The following is a 17,586-nucleotide window of genomic DNA, read 5'->3' as shown; positions in this document are numbered from 1 at the left end:
GGTCCAGAGTTGGGGCTCAGTCCACCTGCCTCAGTGTCCGGAAGGGGCTGAGCCTCCCGAGCTGTCGAGTGCTGCCCCCTTCTGGCTGCAGCGCACCAGTGCTGGGTCCCGGGCATCCCGGTGGGGCAGAAACCTGCTCTAAGGAGAACCGGGGCCGTGATGGGAAGCTGGGTTTTGCATGTGGCTCACTCTTTTGCAGTCAAAACTGAGTACAAAGAAGTAAAGTCAGAAATATTTGTTAGGAAGGAGACATACTGCAAAGGAGGGAGAAGGGACAGGTTGACCAGCTGTGCTTTTTGTGTCCTTTGTAATCACAGAAATAAACAGGTAGGTTTCAGTTGTCTTAAAAGACAAATGTTACTTAATCAGGCATGCAGAGTAGACCTTTTACATTTTAGAGGAAGAGCACCAAGTCAAGCAAGACTGAGAATTTGTGACAAGTTTGCACTTACAAAATCATGTAAATATGGTTTTTTTTTTTTAACATTTTGTTTAACATTATTTTTCCAAGTGCTTACGTAATAATGTATTACCTTTTTAAAAAGGAAATTGTTGTAGGCCTGTAGGAAGGAGTAGAGAAACAAAAACAGAAAGAGGTTCTCACATATGAAAAACTTCCTCTTGTTGATGGCTTTTAAATAACTCCTGTGAAATCTGGCACTAGTTTCTTTGTGCTAAAAAGTGATGGTGATTGTTTTGGTTTGTGATTATCCTATAATGTGGTGTGGGACACATTTATAAGGGGTCAGTTTACACACACACATATTTTGGCCTTTGACCATTTATAGAAATATTTGGGATTATTCGGGTATGTGACCGTTAAGTCATTTCCAGATAAATGTTTCATTTTGAAGCTTGTCTTGATCTGTTATTCCCCTGCTGTGCTTTCTGTCTTTTGGGCGTTTTACTAATCACACATGCCTGCTTGAGACATGGAGGGGGGTTGATGAGTACCTGTGTGTGGGCTGGGCCTGCTCAGTTCCTTAGGTTTTGGGTTGGTTGGCTTCATGTGTGCTTCCCTCTTGCATCATCCCAGGGTGTTCCGCCCTTCAGGGATGCTGGATTCATTTTCACAGAATGCTTTTCTAAGTTGAGGAGGCTGCCTTGCCTTTGATTCACTCTTGATAATTTTTCTATGATGTGGACAAGCATTTACCAAAGCGTGTTGTGTGGAAGAAAAGCCCCTTCTGAAAGGACTTGGGACTCAGATAAATTTGCTAAATGCCCGCCAGACACGCCTGGTCAGGTCTCTCCAATCTATCCGTGGGAAATTCAGATGAAGATGATCCATGTGAGAGTTAAACCGCTTTGGGTTTCCTCCCAAATTGTAGCTGTTTGTACTTCACTTAGCAGTATCAAGTTTTGTCTGATAGTTTTGATGTCTGGGTTTGGAAGAAGTTCTTATCGTTGGCAGTTTTTACAGTTGAGGTTCTATACTCTGAATTTAAAGCCATTTCTCTCTTTATTTGTACCAACTGACTTGCTTTTTAAAAGATGGAGATCTCAAAGCACTAATTGTCCTTGTATGAGAAGAGGCACCTCCTCATTTTGGTTTATCATGCACTGGTAAACTATCCCCTCTCCCTGATACACATGTAATCCTCTCAATTGAAAAGAATTAGAAGCTTTGTATAAAAGTAATGAATTTGGTTTGGTCTCCTAAAGAATAAACTATAGAATAACATTTTTTTTTTTTTTTAGACAAGGTCCCACTGTGTCATGCAGACTAGAGTGGAGTGGTGCAATCTTGGCTCACTGCAACCTCAACCTCCTGTGCTCAAGGAATCCTCCCACCCCATCCTCCTGAGCACACACCCGCCATGCCTGGCTGATTTTGTTTTTTTTTTTCTGAAGAGATGAGTTCTCGCTATATTGCCCTGGCTGGTCTTGCACTTCTAGGCTCAAGTGATCCTCCCACCTCTGCCTCCCAAAATGTTGGAATTATAGGCATGAGCCAGTCCACGTCATGTCTAAAACAACTTTTTTTTTTTTTTTTAACATTAACAGTGATTGATAATTTTCTTAACATTTAGTATATGTAAAAACATGCATATACTCCTGAATCTTTTTATCATAGAATTTATAGATTGTTTAGGAACATTATTTCTGATACCGTAATGAGTACTTCATTCCTTCCTCCCCTTGTTGGATTATACGCTGTGGTGGGTACCTCAGTGTTTATAGTAGAATGCTGTGCTGTTCCCTGTTTACCTGGGATAGGTAACGCAGGCTGCAGGTATAACGCTGAGACTTTCACTTTGACCCATGAACAAAGACTTAATTTCATTCTACACTTTTTGGTTGTTGTTAAATGAGATCTCTGGTTACAGGGTTGACCACCGTTTGTAGAAGTTCATTTGCCAAGAATGACTTTATAGTATAAAATGCCTTCTTGCTGGCTGGGCATAACTGAGGTTTATGCTTTATCAAGTGAAAACGGGAAGATTAGTGGAGATTTCAAGTCATCCATTAGCCAAGGATTGGGCATGCCATGTACTCATGCTGCCACCTTGTGGACATTAATGAAATAGAATATTAAAATCAAGGGACATAATGAAAACTTACGTATGATTGAAAAGCTCCCATACTAAATATTATATTAAGAACATTGTTTTAAATGAGAACACATGGACACAGGGAGAGGAACATCACACCCCGCGGCCTGTTGGCGGGTGAAGGGCAAGGGGAGGGAGAGCATTAGGACCAATACCTAATGCATGTAGGGCTTAAAATCTAGATGATGGGTTGACAGGTGCAGAAAACCACCATGGCACATGTATACTTATGTAACAAACCTGCACATTCTGCACATGTATCTTGGAACTTAAAGTGAAAAAAAAATAAAGAATATTGTTGTAGTAAGTTAGCATGAGTTTTCATTTCAAGAAGGTTGCCTTGTCATTTTTAGTATCTGAATTTTGTGGATGCCTGGAGCTGTGTTCACATGAAAATCTGGTAAAAGGGAACGGGCCTTAAGTACTGAGGATTCCCAACTGTTTCAAACCCCACAAAAAAAAAGTGACTGTATGAAAAGGACCCTAGGATGCAATATCGTAAAACAGGAAGGAGAAAGATTTGGGTTATGTTCATGCATCGATGACTATTGTATTGTTTTCTTCTCTTTTTGAAGTGATTTGTATGACTTTATTGAAATGGGCACATTTTATAAACTTTAATTTGTAGGCATCAGAGACCCCAACTCTGCAAGGCCTTTCCTTTACTGTCAGACCTGGTGAATTGTTAGCTGTGGTCGGCCCCGTGGGAGCAGGGAAGGTGAGTTATAATGGCTTTTGGCAGCTTGTTGCCAAAATCTAACTCCTTGGGTTTGAGCTCAAAGCTATGTGCAACAGAAGTTTGAATTGGGTATGCGTCGCACGGCATTTCTCAGTGCATGGAACGTTAGTTTTGCAAGAAGGTCACATGACCAAGTAAATGTGGGCAATGTGTAGCATGTTTCCCTTGGTTCTTCAAGTTGCATAATTGGGAACTCCCAGAAGTTGGACATCTCCATGAAGGAAATTGTTTATATGACCGCTATGCAGGATGGATTGAGACTAAGAAAGTGGGAACTTCTTTTGTCAGAGTGGACCCTAGATACTACAAGACATCTGGAGAGTGTGAAGGCTTGTCTGCAAAGCTTTCAACGTGTGTTGCTATGACTTCTCCAAGTCACATGAACACACATTTAACAAACCTGCAGCCAGTGTGTAGCCCTGTGTTAAGAGCAAAAGATAAACCTGTAAGCAAGACCCAGACGCCACTGCCCTCCAGAAGCTTCTGGTATCTTGGGTGAGACAGATATACAAACAGATGATTTCGGTTCAGTGTTGTAAGCTCTCTGATACTGGGGGGCATAGACACGTCACATCTATGTGTTGTAGAAGATGCGAAGGAAACGTGCATACTCACTTAGTCTCATGCGTTCTAAAGCAACACAGTAAATCTAGATGTAGGGTGTATAACCAAAGAGTGGTTTCACAATTGAAGTTTGCTCTCCAGAGACATGATTGTTGGGTAAAAAAAAAGTCCTTCCTAGTGCACAGGATTTATTATTTATTTTTATTCATTCATTCATTTATTCATGTATATATGGATGGATGTACATTTAGTTTTTGAGACAGGGTCTTGCTCTGTCACCCAGGCTGGAGTACAGTGGCGCGATCTAGGCTCACCACAACCTCCAGTTCCCCGGCTTCAAGTAATTCTCATGCCTCAACCTCCCAAGTTGCTGGGATTATAGGCGTGCCACCACACCCAGCTGATTTTTGTATTTTTAGTAGAGATGGGGTTTCACCATGTTGGCCAGGCTGGTCTCGAACTCCTGGCCTCAAGTGATTCAGCCACCTTGGCCTCCCAAAGTGCGGGGATTATAGGCGTGAGCCACTGGGCCTGGCCATGATATGTTATTTACATATAGCTTCTCTAGAACAAGGTTTTTGTCCGAAAGGATACCTGCGTGCAGGAACAATGCCTTCAGTATTGGCTATAGGAATGATATATCATGCTCGGCTGCTCCGTTACCGTCAACATTCTTAGTTGATCTTGGTTCCATGTAGCATTTCATTTAGGGGAATGAGACTCATTTAGGGAAAATCATTAGGGCAGGGTAGATTGTTACACTCCACTTTGTTAGTATTCCTTACAAATTACTAGTTTACATTGACCAATATGTTATTTCCAATTTTTAATCACAACTTCCTGTGCCGTACTAGATCCTATTTTAAATGAATCAAGTGATGCTTTTCAAGCTCCCAGCGCTGGGCAAGGCTGCACTGCAGTGGCTTGTTCTTGTCTCGTGTTGACTGAACATGTGTTTTTTTGCGATCTGTTTCAGTCATCACTGTTAAGTGCTGTGCTTGGGGAATTAGCCCCAAGTCACGGGCTGGTGAACGTGCGTGGAAGAATTGCCTATGTTTCTCAGCAGCCCTGGGTGTTCTCGGGAACTGTGAGGAGTAATATTTTATTTGGGAAGAAATACGAAAAGGAACGATATGAGAAAGTCATAAAGGCTTGTGCTCTGAAAAAGGTGAGTGATGACTTTTGGATTTCATGTACTCAAATGTCCAGTAATATTAGTGTTCATTTCAACAACGAGCTTTATTAACTTTTTAAATTAATTTTGAAAGACCTTTGATTTTTTTTGTTTGTTTGTTTAAGATGGCATTTTGCTCTTGTTGCCCAGGCTGGAGTGCAATGGCGTGATCTTGGCTCACCGCAACCTCTGCCTCCCAGGTTCAAGTGATTCTCCTGCCTCAGCCTCCCAAGTAGCTGGAATTACAGGCATCTGCTAGCACACCCAGCTAATTTTGTATTTTTAGTCGAGACGGAATTTCTCCATGTTGGTCTGGCTGGTCTTGAACTCCCGACCTCAGGTGACCCTCCTGCCTTGGCCTCCGGCAATGCTGGGAATACAGGTGTGAGCCACTGTGCCCAGTCCTTGAGTGTTATTTTATATTTTAAGGCAGTTCTCTCAGTAAATAAACACACACACTGTCGTTTTAAGTCTGATGTGAAAATGATATTTACAGGGTGAGTTTGGGGGGGGGTTGGTTGGTTTTGTGAAGTTTCATTTACTTTTAACATTTTTTGTTTTCAAAATAGACAATTACAAAAATTTGCAAAAGTAGAGAGAAAGGTGTTTTGAGCCTGCATATACCCATTCCTCAAGTTCAAGTGCGATCAACCTGTAGCCAGTTCTACTCAGTCTCCACCCCTGCCCTCTGCTAGTCCCACTCCCACCCCAGATTCTTCTGAGGCACACCCTCGACCTCAATTGTACCTCATTTGTGATACCTTATTACTTATCCCTAGAAGGTAAGAACACTTTTGAAAAAAAATTACATCTTACCCAGGAAATAAATGACCAAAATTCCCTGCTATCATCAGCTGGCTAGGCAGAGATGACAGTGCTTTAGCATCTCATTGCCTTTTGGTTTGCATCAGACTCCAGAAGACGTCTGCACAGTGCACTTTGCTGGGGTTTCCTGCCTGGGTCCCTCTCAGACCATAGGTTTCCTTCTTCACCACCTTTAAAAAGGAAACACTGTTGCAGTAGTTTCTGGGGTATGGGTGTTTTTTGGCTACATGGATACATTTTTCAGTGCAGTTTATTATTTAAAGGAAGCAAACTGTTTAAAGTTTTTTTTCATTGTGTATCGTTTCACCTAGAGAGTGATGGTTTTCACAAAAGATGAAATGTTTGATTGTCTACTGAGGTTTTCATAAAATTGGAGGGTAGTTGATGAAAACTGACCATACTTAATAGAAGACTGTAAGTTAGAAAATAGAAAAAATGGTAAATACTATGTTACCATCTTTGGACCATAAAAATCAGTGAATACTGGCACTAAAGGGCTCTCCCCGGGCTCTGTGCAGTGTGACCTGGACATCCTACTGTTCTTTTATACTGTCTGGAAAAAGGCCACCACAGACTGTCACAGTTGTGATGCAGAAGGCTTCCAGCCAGGTTTGCAAGGAATGAGTAATTTTGCTTGAACAATGGCGTGAATATCATAGATTCTATCAATCAGGTGAGTAGGAGTTGCTGGTGATTTGGACAGAAACATCATTGCTTGTTTAATGGGCTGTTTCTTCCTTCTGGGCTATTAATGAGTGATGATGCATTTTCAGAAGTCACATTAAATTAGCACTAATGAGCTAGATTTTTATTGAATAGTATATGCTGTATAGGAAAAGATAGGCTAAGGCAAGCTCCTAGTTACTCAGATTCCACCAGGTGTGAATGTTTTTTCTCTCACACACATATGCGCACACAAAGGCATATGAAGTTTTAATCTGTTGCCATGATTTCCCAGTGCCTTTGGTATTGCTATTCTCGTTTAATTTTTTGATATTGCTATCCTCGTTTTTTAAAGCAAAAGTTTCATTTTATTCAAAGTTGGTACAAAATTGCTAACATTTCCCTAAAATAATGGCTATACTTCAGCTTGTCCTGCTCTGGTGTCCCCTCACTGTCCCCTGCTTCCCCAGAGGTCCATTTTAGAGAAATTTTGCAGAATTACAAGGTCAAGGTAGGAGAATATACAAGGAGATTTCAGTGTGTTGCAGTGAGTGGAATATATACATATATAAAACGTTTTAGGGAGTTGAGAAACAGATGGCAAATTTTGCAAGTTTTCCCCGACTAGTAGTTACAGCTGATAACCAGGAAACTGCTGCTGGACCAGGTTCCGGAGATAGGAAAGACAGTGTGCCATTTGTCAGTGGAAGGGTGGCACCTGGCAACCTCGGCCTTGTCTTTCAGCTCTGGCCCTCCATCACTGATCTATGACAAGTTAGAAGTGAGGTCCTTGGGACTAATATATGGCTTTCTTGGGGAGGCTTTGTTGCTCTTTGCATATTAATCTGTCAGTTTAAAAATAACCTACTAGTAAACTCTAGAATTTAAGAATGATTTTTTCCATAGCAGACTATCATTTTAGGAGTTGAGTGTGGCTTAGGGTTGGTAAAGTGGAGGGTTGGAGAGATGAAATGAATCACCTAAGCATGTGCAGTTCAGGTTCAAATCCGTATCCGCCCAGCTCCCGATTCCATTTTCCCCTCTGCCAGGCTACCTCTCAGTTGAGGATGTTTATAAGGCAGAACTATTTTAAAAATTGGGTGATTGATAAAAAGGTAGAATGTGGGACGAAATGGTTTTCAGGCATTTTCATTTTACCTGTTCAGCTTCTGATACCCACGTGAGACTTCAGGTCCCAGGTCACCCAGCCCTGCCTTCCTCCTTCCAACGTCAGAAAAGCTCTCAGAGGAAGCGGGGGTTAGAGACAGTGGCTGCCATTCAGCCTCTTCCATAGCCACCTTCGAAGACTGGCCCAGTAACTCGGGTAGTGTCCCAGGCTTCGGCCACCTGAGGGCTTCTGTGTGGCAGGCAGACTCCAGTGGCGATGGGGTCCCATCAGGGCTGGGCTGCATGGTGACTCCTTGGTTCCTTCCTGGATGTGTGTAAGCACGAACTGCTGGCCCTCTGTGCATGGTTCCATCCATCTTCAGCAGGACGGTGGGCCTCCGGTGGAGAAGTTGAACGGAGCAGGAGGCTGATCCAGCTTTGTCATTTGCTCACTATCACTTTTTTGTGTGTTTGTTTTTGAGTTGGAGTCTCGCTCTGTCATCCAGGCCAGAGTCTAGCGGTGTGATATAAGCTCATTGCAACCTCTGCCTCCCAGGCTCCAGTGATTCTCCTGCCTCAGCCTCCTGAGTAACTGGGATCACAGGTGTGCACCACCACGCCTGGCTAACTTTTTTGTTTTTAGTAGAGATAGGTTTTGTTATGTTGGCCAGCTGCTCTTGAAGCCCTGATCTCAAGTGATCCACCTGCTTTGACTTTCCAAAGTGCTGGCGTTATAGGTGTGAGCCACCACGCCTGACCAGCTCGGTATCACTTTGGACATGTCACATTACCTGCCTTGGGCCCTTGATGTCTCTGCTGCAAAATAAGGACATGGGCTGAGATGGTTTCCATTTATGATTGTTTAGCAGGGGACCAGCAAGAAACCAGGAATCCTCTTAATGAGTTACGAGATCCTCTGCTGACTCCCTCTCAAATCCCTGTATCAACAGTGGGTATGAGATGGCCATAGAGAATAGCAGCTTCCTGGAATTATTTTGGCTCGTAGGTACAGAGATTACATGTGTAATCAAAAACTGCTGGACAGAAACAGTCCTGGGTGTGTCCAGGTGTTTGCCTCTGTTTCATTTCTTATTAAATGGAGGAGATACAGCAGGATTGTTAAGACTGCAGGCAATGTCTGTAAAATGCAAACATGCCAGGTTTTTGGTGAATGGTAGCTATTGCCCTTTCCCCTAAATCAGTTAAGATAAAGAAAAGATTTTGCTTTATACAGTTCCTCATTCCCCTCCCTGCCACCCTCTCCCGCAAAAAAAAAAAAAAAAAATCCTAGAGGAAAAAATAGGAACTAACGAGATTTCTCAGATATATTGATCGCAACTAGATGTTTTGTACTAGATACGGCTGAAATAAATTTGTAAGTTCATTGAGCTAAAAACAACTTTGAGATAAAATAATAAGATATGAAGTAATAATTCACGTTTAGCAGTGTTGCTTTAGGCTAATTGCTTATTCAAAGTGATATCATAGCAAGTTACAGGCCATACCTCAGGAAACAACATAATAATGTTAGATACTTCAGTGGGTAGTGGTTAAAATCTGAGGCCCTGGGGTCAGATGGCTCTGGGATTCAGACTCAGTTCCTCTTTAGTAGGTGTGCAATTTTAGCTAATTGTCTGAACCTTAGAAAGCCTCAATTTCTTCATCTGTAAAATAGAGATAAAAATACTATTCACCTCATAAGGCTATTGTGAGGATAAAATTTGATCATGAACTTAAAGCCTCTGATCACTAGGAACATAACAGGCCTTGTTCTTAATGATAAGAACCACCAATTTTGGATAAAATCACATGAAATGTGACATAGTTTGAAAGAATGTGTCTGTGGATACAGCTTCCATTGTTTGAAGTGATACTTATGTAGGGGTTCTTCCATACATAGTACAGTAAATAGGTCAACAATAAAAATGTTGTTACCCTAACAGATGCAATGTATTAATATTATGTCACCTTTTGCATACTTTCTTTTAATCCTTCGGCACTTTTCAGCGATGCGTATCCAAAGGCATGGAATTGATAAATTTGAGTTTAATGTTTTTCTGTATAGCTTGCTTGAATATACAAACCCCTTTGGGGCACCCACTCACTATCTTAGTCTTAGAGTTTCTTCTCATATTTACCACATTCCTGCCAACTTGGATATTTTCTTTTCAGATTGCCTTGACAATCATAGAATAACTGTTGTCATACTTTTTTTTTTTTTAATCTCTCAGTTGGGAGAGTCATTTCACTCCTTTGTGACATAATAGGAAATAAATGCTGAGGGCCAGGTGTGGTGGCTCAGCCTGTAATCTGAGTACTTTGGGTGGCTGAGGTGGGAGGATTTCTTGAGGCCAGGAGTATGAGACCAGCCTAGGCAACATAGCCAGACCCCGTCTCCATTTTTTTTTTTTTTTTTTGATATTGTCTCACTCTGTCTCCCAGGCTGGAGTGCAGTGGCATGATCTCAGCTCACTGCAACCTCGCCTCTCAAGTTCAAGTGATTCTTCTGCCACAGCCTCCAGAGTAGTTGGGACTACAGGCGCATGCCACCACGCCTGGCTAATTTTTGTATTTTTAGTAGACATGGGGTTTCGCCGTGTTGGCCAAGCTGGTCTCAAATTCAAAACTCCTGGCCTTGGGTGATCTGCCCGCCTTGGCCTCCCAAAGTGCTGGGATTACAGGTGTGAGGCACCATGCCTGGCTTGTTTTTTTTTTAAGCTGAGTACAAAAGGTACAATAAGATGAATCTAGCTAGGGTGACTAAATGTACTGACAGTGCTGTGTATGGATAGAGAGGCTTCAAGTTCTGAGTTGTTTCAGTATTGCCTTTAAGTATCTTTTCGCAAGTGCTCGGGGAAGCCTGATATGAAAGGGCAACAGGCTGTGAACTGAGATGAGCTTGGTTCAGACTCTAACCTTCCCTTGTTAGCTGAGAGTCCTCAGACCAGTCAGGTGCTCTCCCTTCATCTCAGTCCCCTCATCTGTGAAGTGTGGTCAGTACTTATTGGCAGTTGTCATGAAGATTGGAGATAGCACGAGGCCTCAGGAACAGTGGCTGGTGCCTAGCTCTTATGTCTAGGAGCCGACTCATGGAGCAGGAAGGTGAGTACACACATACACATTATGAAGGGGAATACGACAGGTCCTCCCTAAGAAATAGAAACAAAGCTTTAGGAACCTAGTAGAGAGAGCGATGTTTTCTGACTGGGGGAATGCAGGTTGGTTTCATAGAAGAGTTTGAGCTGGGCCTGGAAAGAATAGGATATGAATAAGCTGGGATAGGAAGGACCATTCCAAATGGAAGCAAAAATGTGGCCCGAAGCTGGAGAGCTCTGCTGTCTGACTCTGGAGCCTGCTTCTTGTGCTGTAGCCTCAGGCCTGGCCCCTGTGACCATCCCCACAGTGTCCTCAGTGGTCCTTCTGCCTTCAGTGTCACCATGGTTGATGTGCACATGCTAGGATTTTGATTAGATGGTGTCAAACCCACATAGCCATGTCATGGTTTTTCTGTAGTTTCTGTGTCTGCGTTTCAGTACAGGTGGTGGTAGATTAAATAATGGGTTAATTTTACTGAGAGGTACCTAAGGTTCATAAGATACCTTCCTCCCACTGGGAGCCCTTCTGCTTTCCGCTCAACCCCTTCCCTTTAACCAAACCAGAAAATCATGGTTAGGAAATCAGCCTGACTCAGTTTGCACTTCAGATCCTTTGAAATATTTTCCCTACCTAAGGCTCGTCCATAAATAGTTTGGTCATTCAAAAACACTCAAGGTCGTTGTAGTACTCAGAGTGCTATTACAGAGAGAGAGAGCTCATTTCCTCTTCCCTGTCTGCACTTAATGAGACAGGTATTTTAAGTCCCTTTTCTAGAAAATGGCTAAGATTGTGGTGCTACAACTTGATGCTGTTTTGAGAACAAAAACAAAACAGTGTAAAATCAAGGTACAGAAACTTAACACATTCTCTAAGGACCATCAGCAATGAAATGAGGCCAAGTAAACAGTGTGTGTTTGTGTTTGTATGGAAGGCTGGGACCCAGTCTTAAAATGGTGCATTATCTTTTTATGAAAATCGAAAGGAAGAGATAGTGTTAACTGGCGCATTGTCTTTTTTTTTTTTTTTTTTTTGAGTTGGAGTTTCGCTCTTGTTGCTCAGGCTGGAGTGCAATGGCACCATCTTGGCTCACTGCAACCTTCGCCTCCTGGGTTCAAGTGATTCTTCTGCCTCAGCCTCTCAGGTAGCTGGGATTACAGGCATGCACCACCACATCTGGTGAATTTTGTGTTTTTAGTAGAGATGGGAGATGGGATTTTACCGTGTTGGCCAGGCTGGTCTCGTACTCCTGACCTTAGGTGATCCACCCGCTTCAGCCTCCCAAAGTGCTGGGATTACAGGCGTGAGCCACTGCACCTGCTGCACTGTCGTTTTCTGAAAACTGAAAGGAAGAGATAGTATTAACTTCTGAGCTCAACAAAGAGACAATATGAAATAATGAATTTTCATAACGGGGCACTTACCACCTGTCATTTGATGTAATCTGGTTCAGATTGGAGTACTAGGGGACTCCTGTGTGTCTTTGTGGGCTGCCAGGGAGTGAGTTCCAATGGCGATACTATCTTTTTTCCATTTTGAGTTGTACTTTATTTAGTGGGATTCATATTATGAATGGGGTTGGTTTGATCAGAAAATATGTCACGGTCATCAATAGCAAATGAGAATGAACTCAGATCCTTTTTTCACTTACAGAGTTTATACACTTACTTTAGATTCTTCTGGCATTCTATGAGTTTATTAATTCTTGTTTCTCCAGGACATATATAAAGAAAGAAAATGATAAGTTAGGGAGGTCAATGGACTTGCTTGTCATGGAGATTGCAATGTGCCATTTGCTTTGTCTCCCTGGCTTTGTCAGAGTAGAGACAAGGAAAGGACACCTTGATCTGTAAGAAGGCCATCTCTGTACCATCCTGGGTTGATGCTTATTGAGTTCAATCAACACCCAGCAGTCTTCTCCACACTTTGTCTATGCCAGGATCTGTCTAGTGATAATTATAGGCCATCCAAGTGAAGATTTCTAATATAATGTCATGTCACTTAAAGCTGATCATTATCCTGTTATTTTCAGGGATGTTCTTGTCATTTTTTAAAAAAAATACTATGCTTTGGCAACTTCTTAAATAATTTTTATATATAACTTTGGCTAGATTCTCAAGTAAAACTTGTTATCCTTATTAGCTTTATTTTTTTGGGGGTGGGGGGTTCTTGCATGGAACTAGAGTACTCATTGCAGCCAATCTGTGCTATGTTTCATGGGCACTCTGCTCCTTTCCCTTTGGCTTTTCCTGGCCAGGCTGCTCTTTCTGCTCTTATTTTTTGCATGGTTTTGTCTGTCAGCCTATTGTGGTGCCTTAAGCATCACCGTGAAGACATTCTTCTCTGAGAATGGAAAGCTGAGGCAAAAGTCAGCAAAATGGCTCATGAAGACACAGCTTTTCCTTAAAAAGTCCCATGGCTTTATGCTGCCAGCCCTCACAGTTGGGTCTCTAGCACAGACCTCTAGACTCGCTTATCCAGCAGCAAGTCACGATTGCCGGTCAGCATTTCAGTTTGGCCATAATCAAGCTCTTGATTTTACCTCTTAAATCTGCACCCCTCATTTCCCCCAGCGCAGTAAATGCTAACCCTGTTCTTCCCTCGTCTTATAACAAAACCAATGCAGCCCGCCTCTTTTTCTATCACAACCCACACCCATGTCATCAGCAGGTCCTATGGGTGCTACCTTCAAAATGTGTTCAGCACGTGACCACTTACATTCACTTCTCCGCTCCCCACTCTGGTCCAAGCTACTGTTGTTTCTTGTCTTGATTATTGCCTTGATCTTGTCCTTCCTCCTGTTTCCCTGGGTGTGAGACCTTGGCCCCTCTTGCCTCTGTCTCTGCCTTCCCCTGCCACTGTCTTGCGCTCACAGTTCTGGTGGCCTCTGTGCTGCTCTTCTGTGAAGACCCCAGGCATGCATTGCCCCGTGGCTTTTGCACTTGCTCATTCCTCTATGTGGAGCACTCTCCTTGTAGTCTGTGCCAGCCACTCCATCCGCTGACTCGTCTCTGCTCAGACCCCCTCGGTCAGAGCCCTTGCCAACCTCCCTGTATAAAGTGGACTTTCCCTCTGTCACTTTCTGTCTCCCTAAGCCAGCTTGCTTTTCCTTCTTAGCACTTATCACCTCTTGCATTTGTGTCAATCTTTTATTGTCAGGTCACTCACTGTGGAAACTCTTTCACTGCCGAATTCACATGGAGTTGGTACTCAAAAAATTTCTGTTAAAATGGCTCAGTGCCTAAATGCTATGAAAAACTACAGCATTATAATAGATAACTTGCCCGGACAGTGTATTGCATAGGTTCAAAGTTACAATTTAGTTACTGTGAAATATATCCATTGCTGTTGATCAAATACATGTATATTTCTGAAGCACTCATGTCCAAAGTTTAGGATAACAGAGGGAGATCGTGTTTAAGTCTTTTTCCCTCCTTCTTTCCTTTGTCCATATAGGATTTACAGCTGTTGGAGGATGGCGATCTGACCGTGATAGGAGACCGGGGAACCACACTGAGTGGAGGGCAGAAAGCGCGGGTCAACCTTGCAAGGTAAGTTGCGTTCCAGCAGCCACCATGCAGGTGTCTTTTGTGCTGCTACTTCTGGTGGTGGTGAACACGTAGGGCCCGCTTACTGTGTATTGGGTCCTGTGTGAAGCACCTTCTTGGATTATTCCATTAGCACTTGAATTAATATCCAGTTGTTGAAAGTTTTCATGATCCTAGGTGACAGTCTGACATCTCTTTATATTTTCTAGAGCAGTGTATCAAGACGCTGACATCTATCTCCTGGACGATCCTCTCAGCGCAGTAGATGCGGAAGTTAGCAGGCACCTGTTCGAGTTGTGAGTTTGTGTCTTAAGTCATTTCTGCTTTCCCAGAGCCATTTCGAGTTGGCTCAGGAAAGCCTTTGTGGCTTTCAGCGTGTCCTGCTCTGTTGTCCCTCCACTGTCCCCTGCTTCCCTGAAGATCCATTTTAGAGAAATTTTGCATAAATACAAGATCGAGGTAGGAAAAGGTGATTTCAGTGTGTTGCAGTGAGTGGACTGTATATATATATATATATATATATATATATATATATATATATATATAAATAAATATAAAATGTTTTAGGGAGTTGAGAAACAGAAATTTTTTAAGTTTTCCCCGACTAGTTAGTAGTTACAGCTGATAACCAAGAAACTGCTGCTGGACCAGGCCCTGGAGATAGGAAAGACGGTGTGCCATTTGTCAGTGGAAGGGTGGCACTTGGCAACCTGGGCCTTGTCTTTCGGCTCTGGCCCTCCATCACTGATCTATGACAAGTTGGAAGTGAGGCCCTTGGGGCTGGGCGTGGTGGCTCACGCCTGTAACCCTAGCACTTTGGGAGGCCGAGTCGGGCGAATTACGAGGTCAGTAGATCGAGACCATTCTGGCCAACATGGTGAAACCCTGTCTCTACTAAAATACAAAAAAACCAGCCGGACGTGATGGCATGCACCTGTTGTCCCAGCTATTCGGGAGGCTGAAGCAGGGGGATTGCTTGAACCCAGGAGGTGGAGGTTGCAGTGAGCCAAGATTGTGCCACTGCACCCCAGCCTGGTGACAGGGCGAGACTCCATCTCAAACAAACAAACAAAAACAGAAGTGAGGTCCTTGGGACCAACATAAGGCTTTCTTGGCAAGGCTTTGTTGCTCTTTGCATATTAATCTATCAGTTTAAAGATAACCTACTAGTAAAATCTAGAATTTAATAAATATTTGTTCCATCGTATACTGTGGTTTCAAGAATCTAATTGCTTCATGGATTCTTACCAGACTGAACACTTAAGACCTGCAGACATGTAGGCCTGGTCTGCCTTTGAAACTAGTTGCCTAGAATCTGGCTTCCCTCCCAACTCTTATGTGGTGTTTCTAGGATTTGCTTTCTTTGGCTTTTGCGTAGACACTGAGCCATGGAGGTAGGAATCTTTTCTGTGCATTCTGTAACCTCATGTGTGCCGACGGACACTTCCTATGTAGTCTAGACTGGCCTTTTCGAAAGCATTGTGAACCAGTTTTGTTAAAGCAGCACCCACATCTGCCCCATAGCCAGCTTCCTGTTGTGTGCCTTGTTAAGGCCAATGAGCCTTTCCCACTCATTGTAGCCCTTCTGGGCACACTGAGGTAGCTGCTGCTGCAGGTGTTACTGCATAGAACGTCTTTGCTTGCAAAAGAGGGCAGTCAGCCGTGGAGAAGATAAGCATCCATGCTGGGCTGAGTGAGCGAGAGAGAGACAAGTTCAGATCTCATTCTTGCCCATAAAGAATTGTCTCTGCACGGATTCAAGACTAAGTGCATGGGAAAAGTTCAGCAGACCCCAAGGCTTAGGGGATTTCAATATAGGACAACCTATTGTATTATTATTTTTTTTTTTTGGAAATAGGGTCTCGCTGTATTACCCAGCTCACTGCAGCCTTGACCTCCTGGGCTCAAGGGATTCTCCTGCCTCCACCTGCCGGGTAGCTGTGACTATAGGCTCACATCACCATGCCCAGCTCATTTTGCGTTTTTTGAAGGGAGGGGGCTTCGCCATGTTGTCCAGGCTGGTCTCGAACTCCTGGGCTCAAGGGATCCATCCCCCTTGGCTTCCTGGAGTGCTGGGGTTACTGGTATGAGTGCGCCTGGCTTAGGACAATCAATTATTTTAAATGGAAGCAGTGGGCAGCTGAGGTTGGAAAGGTCATGGAGGGCCGGGCTTGGCTGGAATAGCCTGTGTCCTGCAGGCAGGTAAGGGTTTGTAGGGGCTGAGAGTAGGATAAAGAAATAGTAGACACAGAGGTGTGGAGACGGGGAGAAGTGAGCCTGTGGGAAGGACAGCAGCCAGGCCCCTGTTCCTCTGGCGGGGGATAGAGAAGGGACCGTGAGAGAAAGCTGTTTGGACCTGCTCGCTGGGAGTCCTATGTTGGCCAGCCAGGGCTGCTCTCACAAAACGCCACAGGCCGGGAGAGCTTACACAGCGGCAGGTTGTGTCACACAGTTCTGGAAGCTGCACGTGCGAGATCAAGGCGTCTGCAGATGCGGCTTCTCCCGAGGGCTTTGCTGGCATGCTGATGGCCGCCCTCTCGCCCTTTCCTCCTTATGTATCTGCGTCCAAACCTCCTCTTCCTGAAAAGACACCAGTCAGAGTGGAGCAGGGCCCACCCTCATGGCCTCATTTTAGCGTCATTGCCTCTCTAAAGGTCCTGTGTCGGCCTGGCACTGGGGTTCATGTCTGTAATGCTAGCACTTTGGGAGGCCGAGGCAGGCAGATCACCTGAGGTTAGGAGTTCGAGACCAGCCTGGCCAATGTGGTGAAACCCCATCTCTACTAAAAATACAAACATCAGCCGGGCGTGGAGCGGGGCACCTGTAATCCCCTCTACTCAGGAGGCTGAGACAGGATAATCGGTTGAACCCAGGAGAGGGAGAATTGCAGTGAGACAAGATCGCGCCATTGCACTCCAGCCTGGGTGACAAGAGCGAGATTCCATCTCAAAAGTAAAAAAAAAATAAAGGTCCTGTGTCTAAATTCTAAGGTGCTGTGGTGATGGCTGGAACATATGAACTTTGAGGGGAACATGGTTCAGTCCATAACAGTTCTTGGATAGCAAAGTAGAGAGAGATTCAGGCGGAGTTGGCTGTGTGAGAATAACTCATCTCTGGGCTCTGCATTTCAGGGGTTTGGACATGAAGTCATCCACCGAGCATGGTGCTCTGTGTGGGTTCCTGCATATTTCCCCACCAGAGTGCTTATGCAAAATGTACCTGGTGTGTGATGATGAAGAAGTAGATGTGGATGGTGGTGATGTTTGCACAACAGTGTGAATGTACTTAGTACGACCAAGCTGTCCATTTAAAAATGGT

General features: G+C 43.8%; 1 protein-coding gene across 6 annotated transcripts in view; it reads left to right on the top strand.

Annotated features, from left to right (window-relative positions):
- The window catches only part of ABCC4 (ATP binding cassette subfamily C member 4), a 280,796-nt gene that overhangs the window by 112,205 nt on the left and 151,005 nt on the right, over positions 1–17,586 (top strand). For 5 of the 6 annotated variants that reach the window (XM_032277483.1, XM_032277486.1, XM_032277485.1 and 2 more), the window contains 4 exons: positions 3,184–3,273; positions 4,835–5,026; positions 14,177–14,271; positions 14,478–14,564. In XM_032277483.1, coding sequence (XP_032133374.1) covers positions 3,184–3,273; positions 4,835–5,026; positions 14,177–14,271; positions 14,478–14,564 — 464 coding nt within the window. The remainder of the gene's footprint in view (positions 1–3,183; positions 3,274–4,834; positions 5,027–14,176; positions 14,272–14,477; positions 14,565–17,586) is intronic. The other variant, XM_032277487.1, reaches the window with a different exon arrangement.

This window comes from Sapajus apella, unplaced genomic scaffold, assembly GCF_009761245.1.
Source record: "Sapajus apella isolate SASKATOON/1434 unplaced genomic scaffold, GSC_monkey_1.0 scaffold9, whole genome shotgun sequence".
In the NCBI taxonomy this organism is placed as follows: domain Eukaryota; kingdom Metazoa; phylum Chordata; class Mammalia; order Primates; family Cebidae; genus Sapajus; species Sapajus apella.
Note: the sequence above shows the minus strand (reverse complement) of the source record. Positions and strands in the feature narration are given on the sequence as shown.